Source organism: Chiloscyllium plagiosum, unplaced genomic scaffold (genome assembly GCF_037043375.1).
Source record: "Chiloscyllium plagiosum isolate Xiang-an unplaced genomic scaffold, Cpla_swu_hap1 HiC_scaffold_29, whole genome shotgun sequence".
Taxonomy (NCBI): domain Eukaryota; kingdom Metazoa; phylum Chordata; class Chondrichthyes; order Orectolobiformes; family Hemiscylliidae; genus Chiloscyllium; species Chiloscyllium plagiosum.
Genome location: NW_028270167.1, coordinates 39344378 through 39362154, shown reverse-complemented (window position 1 = coordinate 39362154; position 17777 = coordinate 39344378). Strand labels below are relative to the sequence as shown.

At 41.9% G+C, this 17777-nt stretch overlaps 1 protein-coding gene across 3 annotated transcripts in view; it reads right to left on the bottom strand.

Moving 5' to 3' along the window:
• ets1 (ETS proto-oncogene 1, transcription factor) overlaps positions 1-17777 on the bottom strand; it is a 105070-nt gene that overhangs the window by 50371 nt on the left and 36922 nt on the right. Inside the window, exon 1 of one of the 3 annotated variants that reach the window (XM_043676926.2) lies at positions 10588-10954. The exons of the other annotated variants lie outside the window; for them this stretch is intronic. Coding sequence (XP_043532861.1) covers positions 10588-10645 — 58 coding nt within the window. The 5' untranslated portion in view covers positions 10646-10954. Of the gene's footprint in view, positions 1-10587; positions 10955-17777 lie in introns of those variants that run through there. 3 annotated transcript variants of the gene reach the window in all.

Below are 17777 nucleotides of genomic sequence, written 5' to 3'. Positions count from 1 at the left end.
TCCAGACTGGTAATTCCGAATTGGCTGAAATCATGTACTTATGTCATATAAGCATATCTCCAAATGGGATGGTATTAGACTGCCTTAAGGTGAAAATCACTGGCAAATCTGCAACCATGTCTGCAAAGTGCTCTCACCCATGTCCTGAAGTAGAGCAAGGAATGAGTCTCTATTATGGGCAAATGAATAGCACGGAAAAGCTGCTGCTTCTTGGACAGGAAAGTCAAAGAAACCATGTAGCTTTGTGAAGGCCAAGGCATTACTCATGTTGTTTGAGACAAATGAAACCATCTGGATGACCTCCAGCATTTTCAGGTGAGGATCAGGAAAGTGCATAAAATGTATCAGTGGAAGAAAAGGAAGACTATCGCCCTGCTGACCCTAAGAAGCCAACAAATGTCCACCCATTACCCACCTGGTTCACCCAGTGAAAGCCACATAGCTGCTCAGGGATGCTACACAGCAGCATGAAAACATGAAAAAACACATTTGTTGACCACATTGACAATGTGATGGATCTTTCTGAAGACAGCATGCTTAGCAGAAAAAAACTAAACTTTCCCAGAACTAATCCCAAAGCTTTTTTGTAATGATTTGTGCTGCAAAAGGTCAGGTGGTGTAAGGTGTCAAAAAGCTGAGAAATAAAGGCAGTTTTCACGGCTTTGCGGTGTTGACATTTTTTTTTGACATAGAATGGGTTTGTAAGCAAATGGGGACATCTCAAACATCTGCTTCGCACAGATTTGTGGGCATGCCCCTAGCAATTCAACTCATCATAATTTTAACATATTCATTCATTGGCTAGACTAGCTTTTATTGCCCATTCCTAATTATTCAGAGGTCAGATAAGAGTCAACCACATTGCTGTAGGTCTGGAGTCACACGTAGGCCAGTCCAGGTAAGGATGAAAGATTTCCCTTTCCTATAAGGAATTTATGAACTCTGTTATTAGACTCTTAATTTCTGATTGTTATTGAACCTGGGTCGTTAGAATCAATAGTCTCATGATAATACCATTACATCATCACTTCCCCATAACTCTCAGGGGCCAGACAAATACAAAGATTCACACTTCTCTGAGCAAAGAAATTTCTCCACATATGAGTCCTAAATGATTGCCCATTACAGTGAGCTTATGCTGCCCTGTTCCAGGCCCACCCAGGGGAAACAGCTCCTCAGTATCAAGCTTGTCAAGTCCTTTCAATAACTTGCCTATATCTGTGGGGTCATCTCTTAATCTTTTGAACTTCAAAGGTTACGGCCCCAATTTATGAAATATCTCATCAGAGGACAGCTTTCTTAGAATAACACTTATAATCGCTGATGTGGCCACACTTGGAATATTGTGTACAGTTCTGGTCACCCCATTACAGGAAGGATGTGGAAGCACTGGAAAAGGTGCAGAGGAGATTTACCAGGATGTTGCCTGGTCTAGAGGGAAGGACTTATGAGGAAAGGCTGAGAGACTTGGGTCTGTTCTCATCGGAAAGAAGAAGGCTAAGAGGGGATTTGATAGAGACATACAAGATGATCAGAGGATTAGGTAGGGTAGACAGTGAAAGACTTTTTCCTAGGATCATTACATCAGCTTGTATGAGGGGGCATAACTACAAATTGAGGGGTGATAGATTTAAGACAGATGTCAGAGGTAGGTTCTTTACACAGAGAGTGGTAATGGCGTGGAATGCCCTACCTGCTAATGTAGTTAACTCAGCCACATTAGGGGGATTTAAACAATCCTTAGATAAGCACATGCATGATTTTGGGATAGTGTAGGGGGACGAGCTGAGAATAGTTCAGAGGTCGGCGCAACATCGAGGACCGAAGGGCCTATTCTGTGCCGTATTGTTCTATGTTCTATGTTCTATCACAGGATGATTACAGCACAGGTTAGAAGCTGTTTGGCCCATGTCTGTGCCGGTGCTCTGCAAGACCTAATCAGCTACTCCCACTACCCTGTGCTTTCCTTGTATCCCTACAATTTCTCTTCATATAATTATCCAATAACCTTTTGAAAACCACAAATGATTCTGCCACCACCATATGCTTAGGCACTGCATTCCAGATTGTAACCACATTCCAGAGTTGTTTTTAAAGTTGTTTTTGTTTCTGTAACTAATCACTGAAAATTGGCAGGTCCTGTTCCTTGATTCTTCCACCAATTGGAGCAGTCCTTCCTTACCCACTGTGTGCAGATCCCTCATGATTTTGAGTAACTTTATGAAACTTTCTCTCAGCCTTGTTCTTTCTAAGGAAGATAGCCCCAGCTTCGCAAACTCTTCACCCAACTGAAGTCCTTTATCCCTGGAAACATTCTCATCAGTCTTTTCTGCACACTAGTCGATTCATGCACTTCCTAAAGTGCAGCATCCTGAACTGGACACAATACTCCAACTGAAACTCTGAAATCAGTAGACTTTGCCTCTACTTATAAAACTCACATGGTTCATTTCACACTTTCTCAACCTGCCCTGCCACAGTCAGCATTTTCTGCATTTACACTAAACTTGCACTCCCTTTAGAGCTGTATCCTTTTTCTGTTTTTTTCCTATATTTTTACTTTTGTACTACAATATTAGAATTTTGTTTTTCAGACTCTATTCGTCTGGTGACTACATTCCAGAAGGACAGGACCTGGCCTGCTAAACAGAAAATGTCATATTAGTACATTTGCATTTTCTAGTCAGCTTTACATGCAGAAAGAGCTTTACTTTGGATTTATCATTGTTTCCTTCCAATGAGACACTGCAACAAGAATGTTAAAATGTACAAGACTCATGCTGTACCTCACTTGAGACAGCATTGCTTTGTATCTAACCCATCTTGTATCTGCCCTCACAATGTTTGTTGGAACGATGTAGAGGAAATTTTACTTGACAATTAATGTGTGCTCAGGAATGTAGGATGGGCAACGAAATACAATTCCTGAAGAAGGGCTCATGCCCGAAACGTCGATTCTCCTGCTCCTTGGATGCTGCCTGACCTGCTGCGCTTTTCCAGCAACACATTTTCAGCTCTGATCTCCAGCATCTGCAGTCCTCACTTTCTCCCCAACAAAATACAACAAAGCTTTACTCTATCTAATGTGTAATATATATGTGCTAGGCATTTGATGGGATATTGAATGTCTGAAATAGATACTGTCACAATCCACAAAATCTTCCATTTGGGTTTGGTTTTAACTCTGTAAATGAATGGGTTTTGAATGTGATAAAATCTCACCTCCTGTGTTCTGTATAATACCCATCAGAAGGTTGCACTGATCAGAATTTAAAACCATCTATGTTCAGAATTGGCTGTTGTATTTCCTCTGTTAAAAATGCAACCACACTTCAAAAACACTTTGGGAAATCCTAGTTCATGAAAGATAGCAACTAAATGTGTATATTATCTTCAAAATAAAGAGTGCCAGTCATTTAATGCGAGATGTCTCTGACATGGACATTGTTACAATATTTTCCAGCTGCAACTCAACTAACAATTGAACTCCAATTGACATGTTTACTGAGCAACAATTAGACGTTGTGGCCTTAGGAGAACATCTCAGAAGCAATGTAATACATTACATATCAAGTGGCACAACATTGCTCCCTATTCCACTTACTAAAATACCACCTGAAATCTAATCATTTCCTATGAACCAGTGGCTGCAGTTTCTCTACATTATTTACTCAAAATTACAGCTCATAATTTCAACTCATTTTGAAATGTTCATCCTTTAAGTTATTTAGCCTGTTGCAGATTTAGATATAAATAAAAATAATTAAGAAGTAACTCCTTGAAATAGGATGAAGACACTAAGCATCCTCCTAGCTCTACTTATAAACCAAGAAACTTTCTGAACATTTGAGAGGCACCAGTTGAGTTGTGATGCTCTCAGAGTTCCACCTTATGTGGATAGGGAGGAAGAACAGGAGGCAACAAGCACCACTTGAGAATGTGTTTACGTAGAGAAACAATAATGCGCTGTCTGCATTTTAAAAGCAGCTGTCCTGAAACTGAGAAAAGGGAAGGCCCAATCCCAATCAGCTAACTTCAGTCAATGTGACAATGCCTTCCCAAAACCTGTCAGCTATCAAATATAGCTTGGAGATTTATGTACACTCAATCAATGTAAACATTGTTGAGGAAAATCCTATTATAACCTTACGGATAACCTTGACCTCAATCAGAATGAGATGGGTGCTTTCAAGGCTTTATCAATAATATGAAGGAATTGTCACTGCATCAGACTTTTCACAACCTCAGCATTTCTCCAAAGCAATTTACAGTCAGTTAAAGTGCTTTTGATTTGAACTGAAATGCAATGGCAAACTTGCAAATAACAAGGTCGCACAAACAGCAATGTGATAAGCGGGTAGATAACCACAGCAGCGAGGTGAGGTGATAAGACTATATGCTTGTTCATGAGAGCTTCAAAACTAGGTAGGTACATGAGCGTGCAAATGAATAGATGTTATGCTGATAGGGTCAGGTTAAAAAACAAGGATAAACCCTCACATTGATGGCGTGGATTGAATTGATCGTTAACCTCAGTGTAAGAATGTGATTTTCTCATATTGGTTTAGAGATAAATAATGGCCACAATGCCATGAAGGAGACCCCTTGCCTTGCTTTGAATAATACCATTGGATTGCTTGCATCCAGCATGCAAGGGAGGAGTTCCAATTGATTATAACATGAATTACATTGTGCCAATTGTAAGTTTCAATTGAAAACATCTCATCAATAAGGACCCTTGTTACTCTCAGTTTACTCTTAGTTTAATGTCTCATTCGAAACATTGCATCTCTAATAATGCAGCAAGACTTTAGGAAGATGACCCTTCAACCTCGCGTGAACAGCCTGTCCTTCTGCACCATTCTTCAAAGGGCATGCTTCAGATCTCAGACCTCAATCCCTCTGACTGTGAACAGAGAAGACTGCCCCCAAAGATAATGAGTACAAATATTTCATTTCTCTTTCTGCTTAAAGAAAAGGAGATTGAAATGAGTAATGCCGTTCTTGTGGTTTCATGGAATCTGCCTGGGCAGACTGCATGGCCAGTGACATTCCAGCACAGCTATGTCAACTAATCAGGATCACATGAGTCTCTCATTCACTGAATGGAACTTTATTAAGTTTAAGACAATGAATGAAGCGATTAGAGTTAGAAAGTAATGCAATTGCAATAAAACACTACACCATTATTTATGAAAAATAATAGAACTCAGAACACTCAGCTGGGAATTCATCCCAAAACTAATTAATAGTGTTATACCGGTAAACTGATCATTCACATAATGATCACTGCTTTATTGGTGGATTGATTATTGGTATTCTTTGTCACTAAACACACTACATACTTGTGTCTTTTTGAACTAGTTACTGGATACCATCAAGCTGCTTGGCATATGGTTTCCCTGCCCTCTGAAGCTATGTCAATTTATTCAATATCACTCCAGAACACTACAGCCACTAAACAAAGGATAAAATCTAACCCAAAAAGCCTCGATCACACCATGAGACACTGCAAAGTAAGATTATGACAAAATCAAGCTAATTGCTTTGCTACCAGAATATGATGAACAGCAGATACAGAATGCAAACAGTGATATATAGGGAACGACTACCTTGAGCTTATGGTAAAAATGCATGAGAAAAGATCAACTATTCTCTGTTTGCTTCCTCTTGAAAAGAGAGGAAATATGATGGGGTATTTTTTGACTGTTTGAAAGTTTGGACAAATTGGAAACTTTCAGCCTTTTATAGAATGCAAACCCAAGGAGTTACATTCACAAACCTAAAGCATTGAAAGAAAGGACAAAATACAGGTGCATTTTTTTGTGCTAATAGGATATGTGGAGCAGATCGTGAGCACAGGATCAAAAAACATCAGTAAGTTTCAAGAAGGAAATACACAGTCTCACATTGACAAATGAGATTCAGGGACTTTGAGAAAAGTTGCTGAAAGGAATATTGGATGGGGAAAAACCTATCAGAAACTTTTACCATACTACAGCATTGAGAATGGTCCCTTTCAGAAGAACATATATATGAATTAGAAGCAGGGTATGCATGTTCTCCCATTCAATAAAATCCTGCTTGAACTGGCCTCAATGTCACTGTCAACTCCCATAACACCTTACTCCCTTGTTAGTCAAGGGTCTATCTCCACTATCTTAAAACACATTCAATGACACTGCTTCCACCTCTCTCTGAGGAAAAGAGTTCCAAAGATTCAGGACTCTTTTATTGAAGTAACCCTCAACAACTGTGACTTAACTATATTGAATTTGAGTTATGCTTAAAACCACAGGCAGCCTCAAGCCAGCTTTTCACTTGGTTCAACCTTCACTCACTTGGCTCCCTTATCAGAATTATTACTGCTGCTAGAGATATCACAATAGTGTAGTAGATAACTCAGTATTCAGGTTACAGAGCAGGGGGACAAGATTTCATAGAATATACCTTAAGGCAATACCTGACCCATGTAAAGACAGCATTATCCTGCATCTAATCTGTGCTCTCACTGCCCTGACAGTATTTGTTGTGATCATGTACAGAGAGCTTTACCTTGTAGGCAAGCTGGGAAAAATATAAAAGATCTTCTAGAGAATTTTCTTAAGCTTTCAAAGGCTTGTTGAGCATAAAGGTTTTTTTTTGCTTTTCTCAAACTAAGTCTCATCATCCAAATGTTGTTCATTTGGACAGCATCAGATCAAGGGGATCACAAACAAGAACAGAAAGTGTTGGAGAAACTCAGCAACTCTGGCAGCATCAGTGGACAGACAAAATAGTTAATTATTGGAGTCCAGTATGATTCATCTATGGAATAGGAAATGAGAGAGAAAGGAGAGAACATAAAGTGGGAGAGAAGATAAGGGGCCTGAACCATTGAAGAGATGGATTAGGTATGTTTTATTGGTGGTAATATCTTGGAAACATTTTTTAAAAAGTGAAAGATTCCGGTGGGGTTCTAGAGTGCAGCCCCCTCAAAGTCAATAACACCCATCCATCCAGCTGCTGGTAAGGGGTAAGGCATAAGAAAGCACCTGCACTCTTACTCATTAGAGGCCCCAATCTTGGGAATCTAAGAGAAGAGTTATAATTTACGAATGAAGAACTCAAGGATCAAATTTCATGTGTAAAGCATCACACTAGTGTATGTTCCGGGGTGTAGGGTTGCTCGCTGAGCTGTAGGTTTGAGCTCAGCGAGCAAACTTACACCCTAAACCTCAACCTGAGCTACAAACCTTCACAAACCTTGCGAGTGTATGTTTCATTAACCTTACTTAGCACATCCACTTCCTCATGAACTCAAGAAGATGCCAAATACTGAAAAGGTTAACCCACTCAATGTAGCACTGACCCACAGAAAAACCAATCCCCTGAGAAACTGACCATTCCCCTCATCTTGCTCTGGAATGTTGATCTGTATCATCGACAGAAGAGTCACTGAACATTAAAGCAATTGTTTGATGTACCACTTCTGAGAAATATTATGAGTGCTGGATAAATGACAGATGAGGAATGGGTCAGCTTTGATCCCTGATCTGTCTAATATTCACTGCGATGAACTAGGATCACTGTACATTAACTAGAACTGGTCCCATATACCTACAAGGAGGAGTGACAGACATATGCCAGTAGGGATCCCATTCCCTGATCCCTGTCCTGTAACTCTTGACCCCCTTTCTGTAATTGTGAATGGTGAAAGAGAATAGGGTGGGGGTCAACCATGATGCTCTGCCCTCCCTCCACTTCCTGAATCCCCAAATTAAATAGTACTGTCTGGGCAACTAGAAATGGGCATCCATCTGGGGACGGTCAGTAACTACCTATTGGAGTCTGGGAATTAGAGTATAGGAATCCTGCAGTCACCTCCTGACTCCCCAAAGCCTGTCCATCACCTACAAGATACGAGTCAAGAGTGGAATGGAGTATTGCCTGAGGATGGGTTGAGCTCCAACAATACTTAAGAAGCCTGATACCATCTCAGACAAAGCAGCACTACTCTCAATGTTCATTTTTACACCAGTGGCGAGTGTGTACCATCCACAAATGCACTGCAGCAACTCACCAAGGGTTCTTTGACAGCACCTTCCAAACCTGTGATCTCTATCCCCTAGAAGGACAGGGCAGCAGATAATTGGGAATACTCTGAACTACAAATTCCACCAAAAGCACCCATCATCCTGACTTGGAAATATAATTGCTATTCCTTAATTGTTGCTGGAACAAAATCCTGGAACTCCCTGCCGACCAGCGACTTCACCATACCCCGAGGACTGCAGCAGTTTAAGAAAGCAGCTCACCACCACCTTCTCCAGGGTAATTCGGGATGGGCAATAAATGCTGACCTGCCAGTGATGCCCACACCCCATGAAGAAAGTTTTAAAAGTAACACAAAAAAGAATCACTTGTGATCAATATGTGACCAGTGATGTTGCTGTGGTAGCCTGTATTGCAGTCTGACCTCCCAGTTAAGTGCTGCACCCATTCAACATCAGGGCTGAGAACCCACTGACAAGCCACAGGCAGCGGGTACCAGGCGAGCACACCAACCTTGTGAACACCAGACTGAGGTTTGTTTCACAGTGAGCTCGTGAAACTGGGAGGTATGCGCACTTGAGTTTTCGCGTCGGACTACAGCAACCAACCCGCAAACGAGATGGGAGCAGGAGCAACAGCGTTTCTTGGACTGGAGTAAGGTGCCTTTAATGAGAGCTCAGTACCGTTTTCCTCACGGGTGGAGACAGCTTGGCGGAATGGAGTCCAGTGCTATTGTATGCTAATGAGTCTGAGGTTGGGCCGAATTTGGACAGCGTATTAAAGCCAGCGGTCGGATGTGATGTCAGCAATAAAACAGTCAGAAATGTTAGTAAGCAGTCAGAGTCTGTGGCCTTGCTGTGTTCCTAAAAGCATTCACTCACACAGCTGCTTCCCTTCAGAGCAGAACTGTGCAATATGTAAATTTACTAAAAGCCAGAGCCTTGGTGCCTGGACCTTAAATGTTAATGTAAACTATCTGGTTTTTTTTGTCTTAAATTAAGTCTGTAGCTGTCACTGGAGTCCAAATTAATCTCACTCTCCCCAGAAATTCTGAACCCGCTCCAAACTTCGGCTGATGGCTGTGACCTGGGGTTGGTGTTTTACTAAAACACCAGATTCAGAGAAAGGAGACTCTATGCATGTTTTACAAACACGTCTACTCCCACAAAGCGGTGGGCAGACTGTAAAACACAGCCAGAGTGGAGAGAACGAGTTCCTGGAAATCTTGTTAATTGGATGGCTTTTTCTTAAAATGTATAAAATCAGAGTTTCGCAAATCATACACGAAAACTGCGCCAGTTCTGAATGGAATTGAGTTCTGATATAGAAGCCACAGCCCTCTCAAATAATAAAAAAAAACTGCTTGGAACATCACGACACTTGGCTGTCTGTGTTCCTCAGCTGAGAATCATTGTCCAAAAAGCCTGTTCCGACAGTAAGTCGCAATTCTCAAAAACAGAAGACATTTCGACAGCGTGTTCTCGGCGTTACATAAATGCACTTTGTTAATTCAGTTCAAGTCCTGACTGAGCAAAGCGTTATCACCCAGTATGCAGCTGTATCGCTATCGCTGAATTAAGAAATGGATGAACACATTAATCAAAGCAGCCTTTGGCGTCAACTCATTTCTGTCAGCGTGGCTCCTTGTGGGTTTTGCCTAGTTTATATGAGAGCCTGGAATTTTACTATCAAATCCCGGGAATTCACTCGGGAGGTTGGTCCATGGTGACCCGACAGAAACCGCTGGCAAGATGAGATCCACCTCGTCAGGAAGATTACAGGAGCCCCACCCAAAATCTCTCGGTGTGCTGCTGACTTCAAGATAAATCGATACCATTCCACACCCACCCGACACCCCCACATTCCCCCCCCCCCCCCCACTCCAAACATACACAGGAGCAAATCAGAGAAAGCCAAAATGAGATTAATGATTAAGAGCAGTGTGCACTCAGTTCAGTGAAGTATATCGTATCCCAGAGTTACATCTACAGCTACAGTTCAATAAACATGCAATACTTAGGGCCGGAGTTCAGCCAGATAGCAGTGAAAGCACCAACAGCCGGAGCGTTAGAAAACTGTAACTCTAAACCCTGCTGAAAACGGGGGAGAATCGGTCTCCGATCACCCCCAGTTCAGAGAGTGAGGCGCTGTCAGTCTCAATAAAGTATAGGCTTCGCGGTACCTGGACCAGAAGGCAAGAGAGTTCAGGTCGGGACAACTTCCAACTCATTACCAACTGCAAATTCACACACAACAAAGCTCACCGCCCTCACAAACAAAACAAAAACACGCTGCAGAATGTTAACAGAATTGATATATTCAAACAGAAAAGCAAACAAGCTGGAAATGACAAGCCAGGCTGCCTTCACCAGTTTGAAAAGTTACACTGAAGCCAATATCCCAAACAGAGGTAGAGGCGCTCACCGAGTGACAGCTCCCAGGCTGTGTGCCATTCACAAATCCTGTCTCTCTCTCTCACACACACACACACACACACGCTGGGGGTGAGAAAGGTGCCCGGGGGAAGGAGGCGAAATCCGTGCTGAAACTCACCGTCAGTTTTCTCGGTTTTAATGATGGTCAAAGTCGGCTGGTCGCCAGCTCCCTTCATCGTCTCCCCGGCTCACAGCAGCAGTGGAGAGTCCAACACAACGGGGTAAAACTGAGGAGCAGAAACTCTGAGGCGTCTTGCTTGTTCTGGAGGTATCTGTCTCTGGTATCTGTGTGGGGCTGAGTGAAATCTCACTGAGCCACGTTCAGTTGCTCACTGATTCAGGGCGTCTCTGTTTTGTTGCTGCTGTTGGGGTGGGTTACACGCCAGTTCAGCCTCCCCCAGCTCTCACACACTACACTTTTTTTTTACTTGTCAGGATCTCATGCAGTGAGGACGCTCTTCACTCCCTGTCTGATAATTAAATCTCCCCCTTTCTGGACTGCAGCAGGCGGATATGACGCCAGATTGTTTCTTTTTTTTACTCTTTTCTCTCTCCGTCTCTCTTCTGGGGAAGTGTACGTTTTAACAGATTACAATCGCCGCTTCCTCTCTTCCCACAACCTCCTAGACCTTGAGACTCATGTGTTTACATTGAAATATATTTGAAAAAAAAGACTGCAATCTGGGACCTCTTCCCAGCTGTAAGCCCCACAGCTGGGAGGCTGCAGCTCACAAACAGAACGTTAAACAGAAAACTCACCATTCTGCTATCGGTATTCTATAAACACCACACATCTGTACACATGCTTATTCCTGCACTACTCCCACTTCAGCCTCTATCTTTGGAAACCTGGCTATTCTCACACGATTGTCCACCCTGTGCTCTTAACAGGAGTCCAGCTGTACCCCAGTTTTCCAGTCACTGGAAGCTCTTTCCAGTTCTGGTTTTGCCCTCTGACATCAGTTCCCAGATTATCTCCTTATCCTGGACAGTTAACCCTCCAGAGGTTGGGGGAAGCCCTCACAATGACATCTCTGTCTCTGTATTTCTTAGAGGTTGGAACTGCTCCAGGTTTCCCAAGGATTGAGTGCCATTTTCGACTTTGCCCAGAAGGCTGTGAATTCTATGTGAACCTAGAAAGAGATGTTCCATTACTATCCTGCTTTCCTTAAGAGATGGTTTAGCTCAGCTGGCTTGCAAACAGAGTAATATCACTAAAGTAGGTTCAGGTCTTGCACTGGCTGAGGTTCCTTCTCAACCTCTCTGTTTCCCTGTGGTGTGCTGACCCTCAGGTTAAAACCACCACCAGTTGCCTCTTGAATGAGAGAGAAGCTTTATGATCTGGTCAGTCTAGGGTGACTTGACTTTACCCTACTATTTGCCTTGAGGTGGCATCACACCTGGTCCAAATGCTATCTTCATTCAGCACCCAATTTGTGAGCTTTTCATTGGGGATTATCAGGAATTGCAGCTGTGGTTTGCCTCGTACTCAAACGCCCAGTGGTATTGGTGTTAATGGTAATGGTTGACTTGAGGCCAGCTCGGTCAGCAACAGCACATATTTTGATTCAGGGTCAATCTGAAATGAGTTGACTCCATTGCAACTAATCCTCAAGCAAAATGCTGAAAATCTGAAATGAAAGAAAATCCTGGAGAAACACAAGCAGGTCTGGGAGAATTTGTTCAAAGAGAAACAGAGTTAATGTTTCAGGGTAATAAAGAGGAGTCACAATGTGAAATAATATCTTTGTTTTTCTTTCCACATGTGACAACGCGATGGTTCAGTGGTTAGCACTGCTGCCTCACAGTGCTAGGGACCTGGGTTTGATTCCAGCCTCAGGACACTGTCTGTGTGGAGTTTACACATTCTCCCTGTGTTTGTGTGGGTTTCAGCCCACAATCCAAAGATGTGCAGGTTAGATAAATTGCCCATAGTGGTCAGGAATGAATATATAGGGTAGGGGAATGAGTCTGGGTGGGTTACTCTACTGAGGGTTGGTGTGGATTTGTTTGGCTGAAAGGCCTGTTTCCACACTGTGGGGATTCTAAAAGAATTGTCAGTTCTGTTGAGTATTAACAGAATTTTCTAGATTTTGCTCATTGACTTACCAACTAACTCACCAGGGGAATGAGAACTGGTTATTTTACTTAATAATTTACCTTTAATACTTTGCTCATGGTTAGTTTCACATGTGCATATTGCTTTGACATGCAGTTTCTAGACTACCCTCCAACTGTCAGGCAACTGCTGCAACTAGAATATACAGTTGATTAGAGCTGTTTGTGGATGACTGAGGTCCAGGAGCTGTTGTAGCTGCTTCAGGCCAGGTTTTTGGATTGCAATGGGTCCTTTGGATTGGTGTCAAATATGTGTCTAATTTCACTGCTGTAGAGTACCTTGGAATGTTTTCCGATATTAAAGTTGCTTTTTTTCATTTTAATTGGTAGGACATGTTAGTTTTGGGAATGTGTGATACAGAGCAGGAAGTCCTAGATTTGATTTGTGGTTTGTTTGGGGTTAGCTCAGAGCTTATTTGGAACATTTTGCATTTGTGCGCTGTAGGATGCCTCTCTCACTGGGAATACGTTCTCAGGAAAACAGCCCAATCACAGGGACATTCCTGCAGAGATCATAAAAGAACATTCAGGAGAGGTCACCCTGTGATTTGCTGTTCCTAGCCCAGTGCGCCTCAGTAACTAGCTAGAGTTGAATCAGCGAGCACAGGGTAGATTAATATTCAATCCGGGAAGTTCCCACTTCATATGGTTTAAAACCAACTGGCCAATGTGCACAACATGCTGTATACAATATATACAATATGCTTTGTGAGATATATAACAAGGACTAATAATAGCTAATCATGCCTCTCAGTATTGTTTTGGAAAAGAGTAAAAACTTGCACTTGTACATCCAAAAATGCTTGCTGTGTGCTGTTGGTTTAGATTGGATGGTTGAGGTGACAGTCATGACTCAGTGACAGTAGCAATCTTTGCCAAACAAAGAACATAAGAATATAAGAACCAGGAGCAGGAGTGGGCTATCTGACCCTTCAAGCCCACACTGCCATTCAATAAGATTATGGCTGATCTTTTCGTGGTCTCAGCTCCACTTACCCGCCCTTTCAACATAACCCTTAGTTCCTTTACTGTTCAAAAAAATTATCCATCTTAGCTTTAAAAACATTCAATGAGGAAGCCACAACTACTTCACTGGGAGTGGAATTCCACAGATTCACAACCCTTTAGATGAACAAGTTCCCAATCAATTCAGTCCTAAATCTGCTCCCCCTAATTTTGAGGCTATTCCTTGTCTTACCCAACAATGGAAACATCCTCTCTACTTCTACCTTATCAATTCTCTTCATAATTTCATGTTTCTATAAGATACCCCCTCATTTTTCTAAATTCCAATGAATATAATCCCAGTCTACTCAGACTCTCCTCATAAGGCAACCCTCTCAATCCTGGAATCACCCTAGTGAACCTCCTCTGTACCCCCTCCAGTGCCAGTATATCCTTTCGCAAGTAAGGAAATCAAAACTGTACCCAGTACTCCATGTGTGGCCTCACCACCACCCTGCACAGCTGTAACATAATCTCCCTGCTTTTAAACTCAATCTCTTTAGCAATGAAGGACAACATGCCATTTGCCTTTATAATTACCTGTACCAATTCCTGACCAATCTTCTGTGATTCATACACAAGGTGTCTCTGCACAGCAGCATGCTGCAATTTTTTACACTCAAGTAATAATCATTTTTACTGCTATTCCTACCAAAATGAATGACTTCACATTTATTAACATTGTACTCCATCTGCCAGACCTTTGCCCAGTCACTTAATTATGTATATCCCGCTATAAACTTTCAGAGTTCTCTGTCCACTTTGCTCTACCATTCGCCTTACTGTCATCTGCAAACTTTGACACACTATACGTGGTCCCCAACTCCAAATCATCTATGCAAATTGTGAATAATTGCACTCCCAACACTGATCACTGAGGCACACCATTAGTCACTGATCACTAAACAGAAAAGCATTTATTTATCCCCACTGTTTGCTTCCTGTTAGTCAACCAATCTTCTATCCGTGCTAATACATTGCCCGTAATGCCATGCACCTTTATTTTATGCAGCAGCCTTTTGTGTGGCACTTTGTCGAATGTCTTTTGGAAATCTAGATATACCACATCTACTGTGTCCCTGTTGTCCACCATGTTCATAATGTTTTCGTAGAATTCTAGTTAAACATGACCTGCCCTTCATGAATCTATACTGTATCTGCCCAATGGGACAATTTTTATCTAGATGTCTTGCTATTTCTCACTTGATTATAGATTCAAGCATTTTCCCCACTACAAAGGTTAAGCTAACCCACCTGAAATTCCCCATCTTTTGTCCACCTCCTTCTTTAAACAGTAGCATCGCATTTGCTGTTTTCCAATCTGCTGAAACTGCCCCAGAGTTCAGCGAATTTTGGAAAATTACAATAAGCGCATTTGCTGTTTCTCCTGCCATCTCTTTTAGTACCCTAGGACACATTCCACCAGGGCCAGGAGACTTGTCTACCTTTAGCTCCATTAGCTTGCCAACACTGCCTCTTTTGTGGTAATGATCATTTCTAGGCCCTCATCTACTTAGTCTCCTTGTCAATTACTGACCTGTTATTTGTGTCCTCCAGTGTGAGACCGATACAAAATACCCTTTCAATGCCTTGGCCATTTCCTCATTTCCCATTGTTAAATCCCCCTTCTCATCCTCTAAAGGACCAATCTTTACCTTAGCCAGTCTTTTTCATTTTATTTATTTGTAGAAACCTTTGCTATCTGTCTTCATATTCTGAGCTAGTTTACTCTCATAATCTATCTTACTTTTCCCTAGAGTTTATTTTTGTGGCTTTCCGTTGACCTTTAATGTTTTTCCAATCTTCTAGTTTCCCACTGGTCATTGCCACTTTGTATGTCTAATCTTTCAATTTGATGCAAGTCACAAGATTTACAAGTTCAAGCTCCCCACCAGTTGTTTGACAGACCAAATAGCAGCTCTTGGATTCAATGTTCAACCAAGGGCTTGTTTTCCTTTTCAGATGGGTGCAGGAAATCCTAAGACATTGTTTGAAGAAGGAGAGGTGATTCCACTTTGGTGTCCTGTTTAACATTTATCCATCAACCAACAGCATTTAAAATACTGGCTTAATATTCATCACATTGCTCGGTCTGGGAGTGTGAAAATTGGCTGCCGTGGTTTCTATATTGCAGCAATGAGTGTACTTCTGAAGTACTTCATTTACATAAAATTCTTTAAATCATTCTGTGATGTGTTATACAACTGTAAGTTTTTTTTTCTATAGAGCCACTGGTATAATATAAACCACTTCCTAGAAGAGAAATGTTCAAGGTATTTTGGGAAATAGATGCATTTCAGAAACAGAAATGGCAACAAGCGTTGGAAGACCAAATGCAATATTTACACTCGCAGCAGACAGTAATCAGCTGCCAGATGGTGCCACAACTTGGTCAAAAATCTACGTGGACCGTACAGAATAGTGACACTGCCAATAAAGCAGATACATTTCAAACCACAAAGCTTGCAGAAGCTCACTGATATCTCCAAATCAGTAGGAGTTGGATCTAGATACAAATAACTGCGCTCTCAGAACAGTCCAAAATTACAAACATTATTTGACTTTTGAAGTGCAATCATTGTTTTTGAAGCTATTAGCCAAAAATGCGCAAAGCAGATGTATCAAATTTTGGTGGTCTTCATTAAGAGAAACCCTGCTCTGTTCTGCGTAATGCTGTGGAATCTTTTATATCTACCTGAATAAAAAGACACATCCTCAGCTTCCAAGAGTTGGTTTTCAGCTTGACATTGTCCCAGGGGACCATAGGGCTGTTCTCTCTCTATCTCTCATTAGAAAGAGACAATGGGTGCTGGTTTAACCTGAAGTCGACACACCTCAGGTGAGGAGTGAGGTTTAGATGATGGGTCAGTGATAGTGTCCCTCCCTCTGAGCCAAGTGACTCAAGTTCAAGTCTATAATAACATCACTGAACAGGTTTCTTGGAAAAACATCTTAAATGAAAATTAAGTGGCCATTTGAAATGTCAGTTTCAAACCTTAAAATTATAATTAATCCTATCAAGAGCCACCCACAAACTTGAGTTAAGCAGATAAGGCCACTTTGTCATCTGATTTGCCTACAAACATATTTAATGTTAAAAAAACAAATGAAAACACACTGATGCAGTAAATATGCAAATCATGTCTTTGTTCTTCAATTTGTGCGAATGACCTGACCTTATACAATAAAAGGCTTTGAAAAAGACTTGGGTGCTAGCTCTGGAAGGATGCAGCAATCTTTAACTGCATAGTGTACTGTAAATGAAATCTTTATGGCATAACCTTCTATTCAGTACTCCCCTTTCCCACAGAATTGGACCAGAGAAGGTGAGAAAGTTTTCTGCTTATGCTGCCTTGAACCACAGAAGTAGAGCTCCTTTGATTATGGGGGAGGCAGTCATTGCCAAACTAATCCAACATGTTCCTTTGAACTTTAGAATGGTTAGAAAATTTAATGGCAGAATCTCCCAGTTTTTGCACTTTTCACTTTGCACCACTCAACATAACTTTATTATGTCTCCAATCAACAGCACTTTTAATGCTGTGGTTCTGTTCACCGAGCTGGAAGTTTTTGTTGCAAACGTTTCGTCCCCTGTCTAGGTGACATCCTCAGTGCTTGGGAGCCTCCTGTGAAGCTCTTCTGTGGTGTTTCCTCCGGCATTTATAGTGGCCTGTCCCTGCCGCTTCCAGTTGTCAGTTTCAGCTGTCCGCTGTAGTGGCCGGTATATTGGGTCCAGGTCTATGTGTTTGTTGATGGAGTTTGTGGATGAGTGCCAAGCTAGACGTGAGGGTACAGAGAACACCAAACGGAGAATTCACCACTAAGGTACACAGGAAAGCCACACACACAGACCAAGTCCTGAACTATGAAAGCAACCACCTCAATAAACACAAACGAAGTTGCATCAAGACACTGTTCAAAAGGGCCACAACACACTGCAGCACACCAGAACTGCGAAAAGAGGAAGAGGAACACCTATACAAGGTATTCGCAAAAAACGGATATCCTCGCAATTTCATCAACAGATGCCTAAGGGAAAGACAACGGAACGAGGACATACAGCAACCCAAAGGACTAGTCACACTACCATACGTCAAGAACACCTCTGAAATGACAGCCAGACTACTGCGACCACTAGGACTCATAACAGCACACAAACCAACAGCCACTCTCAGACAACAACTC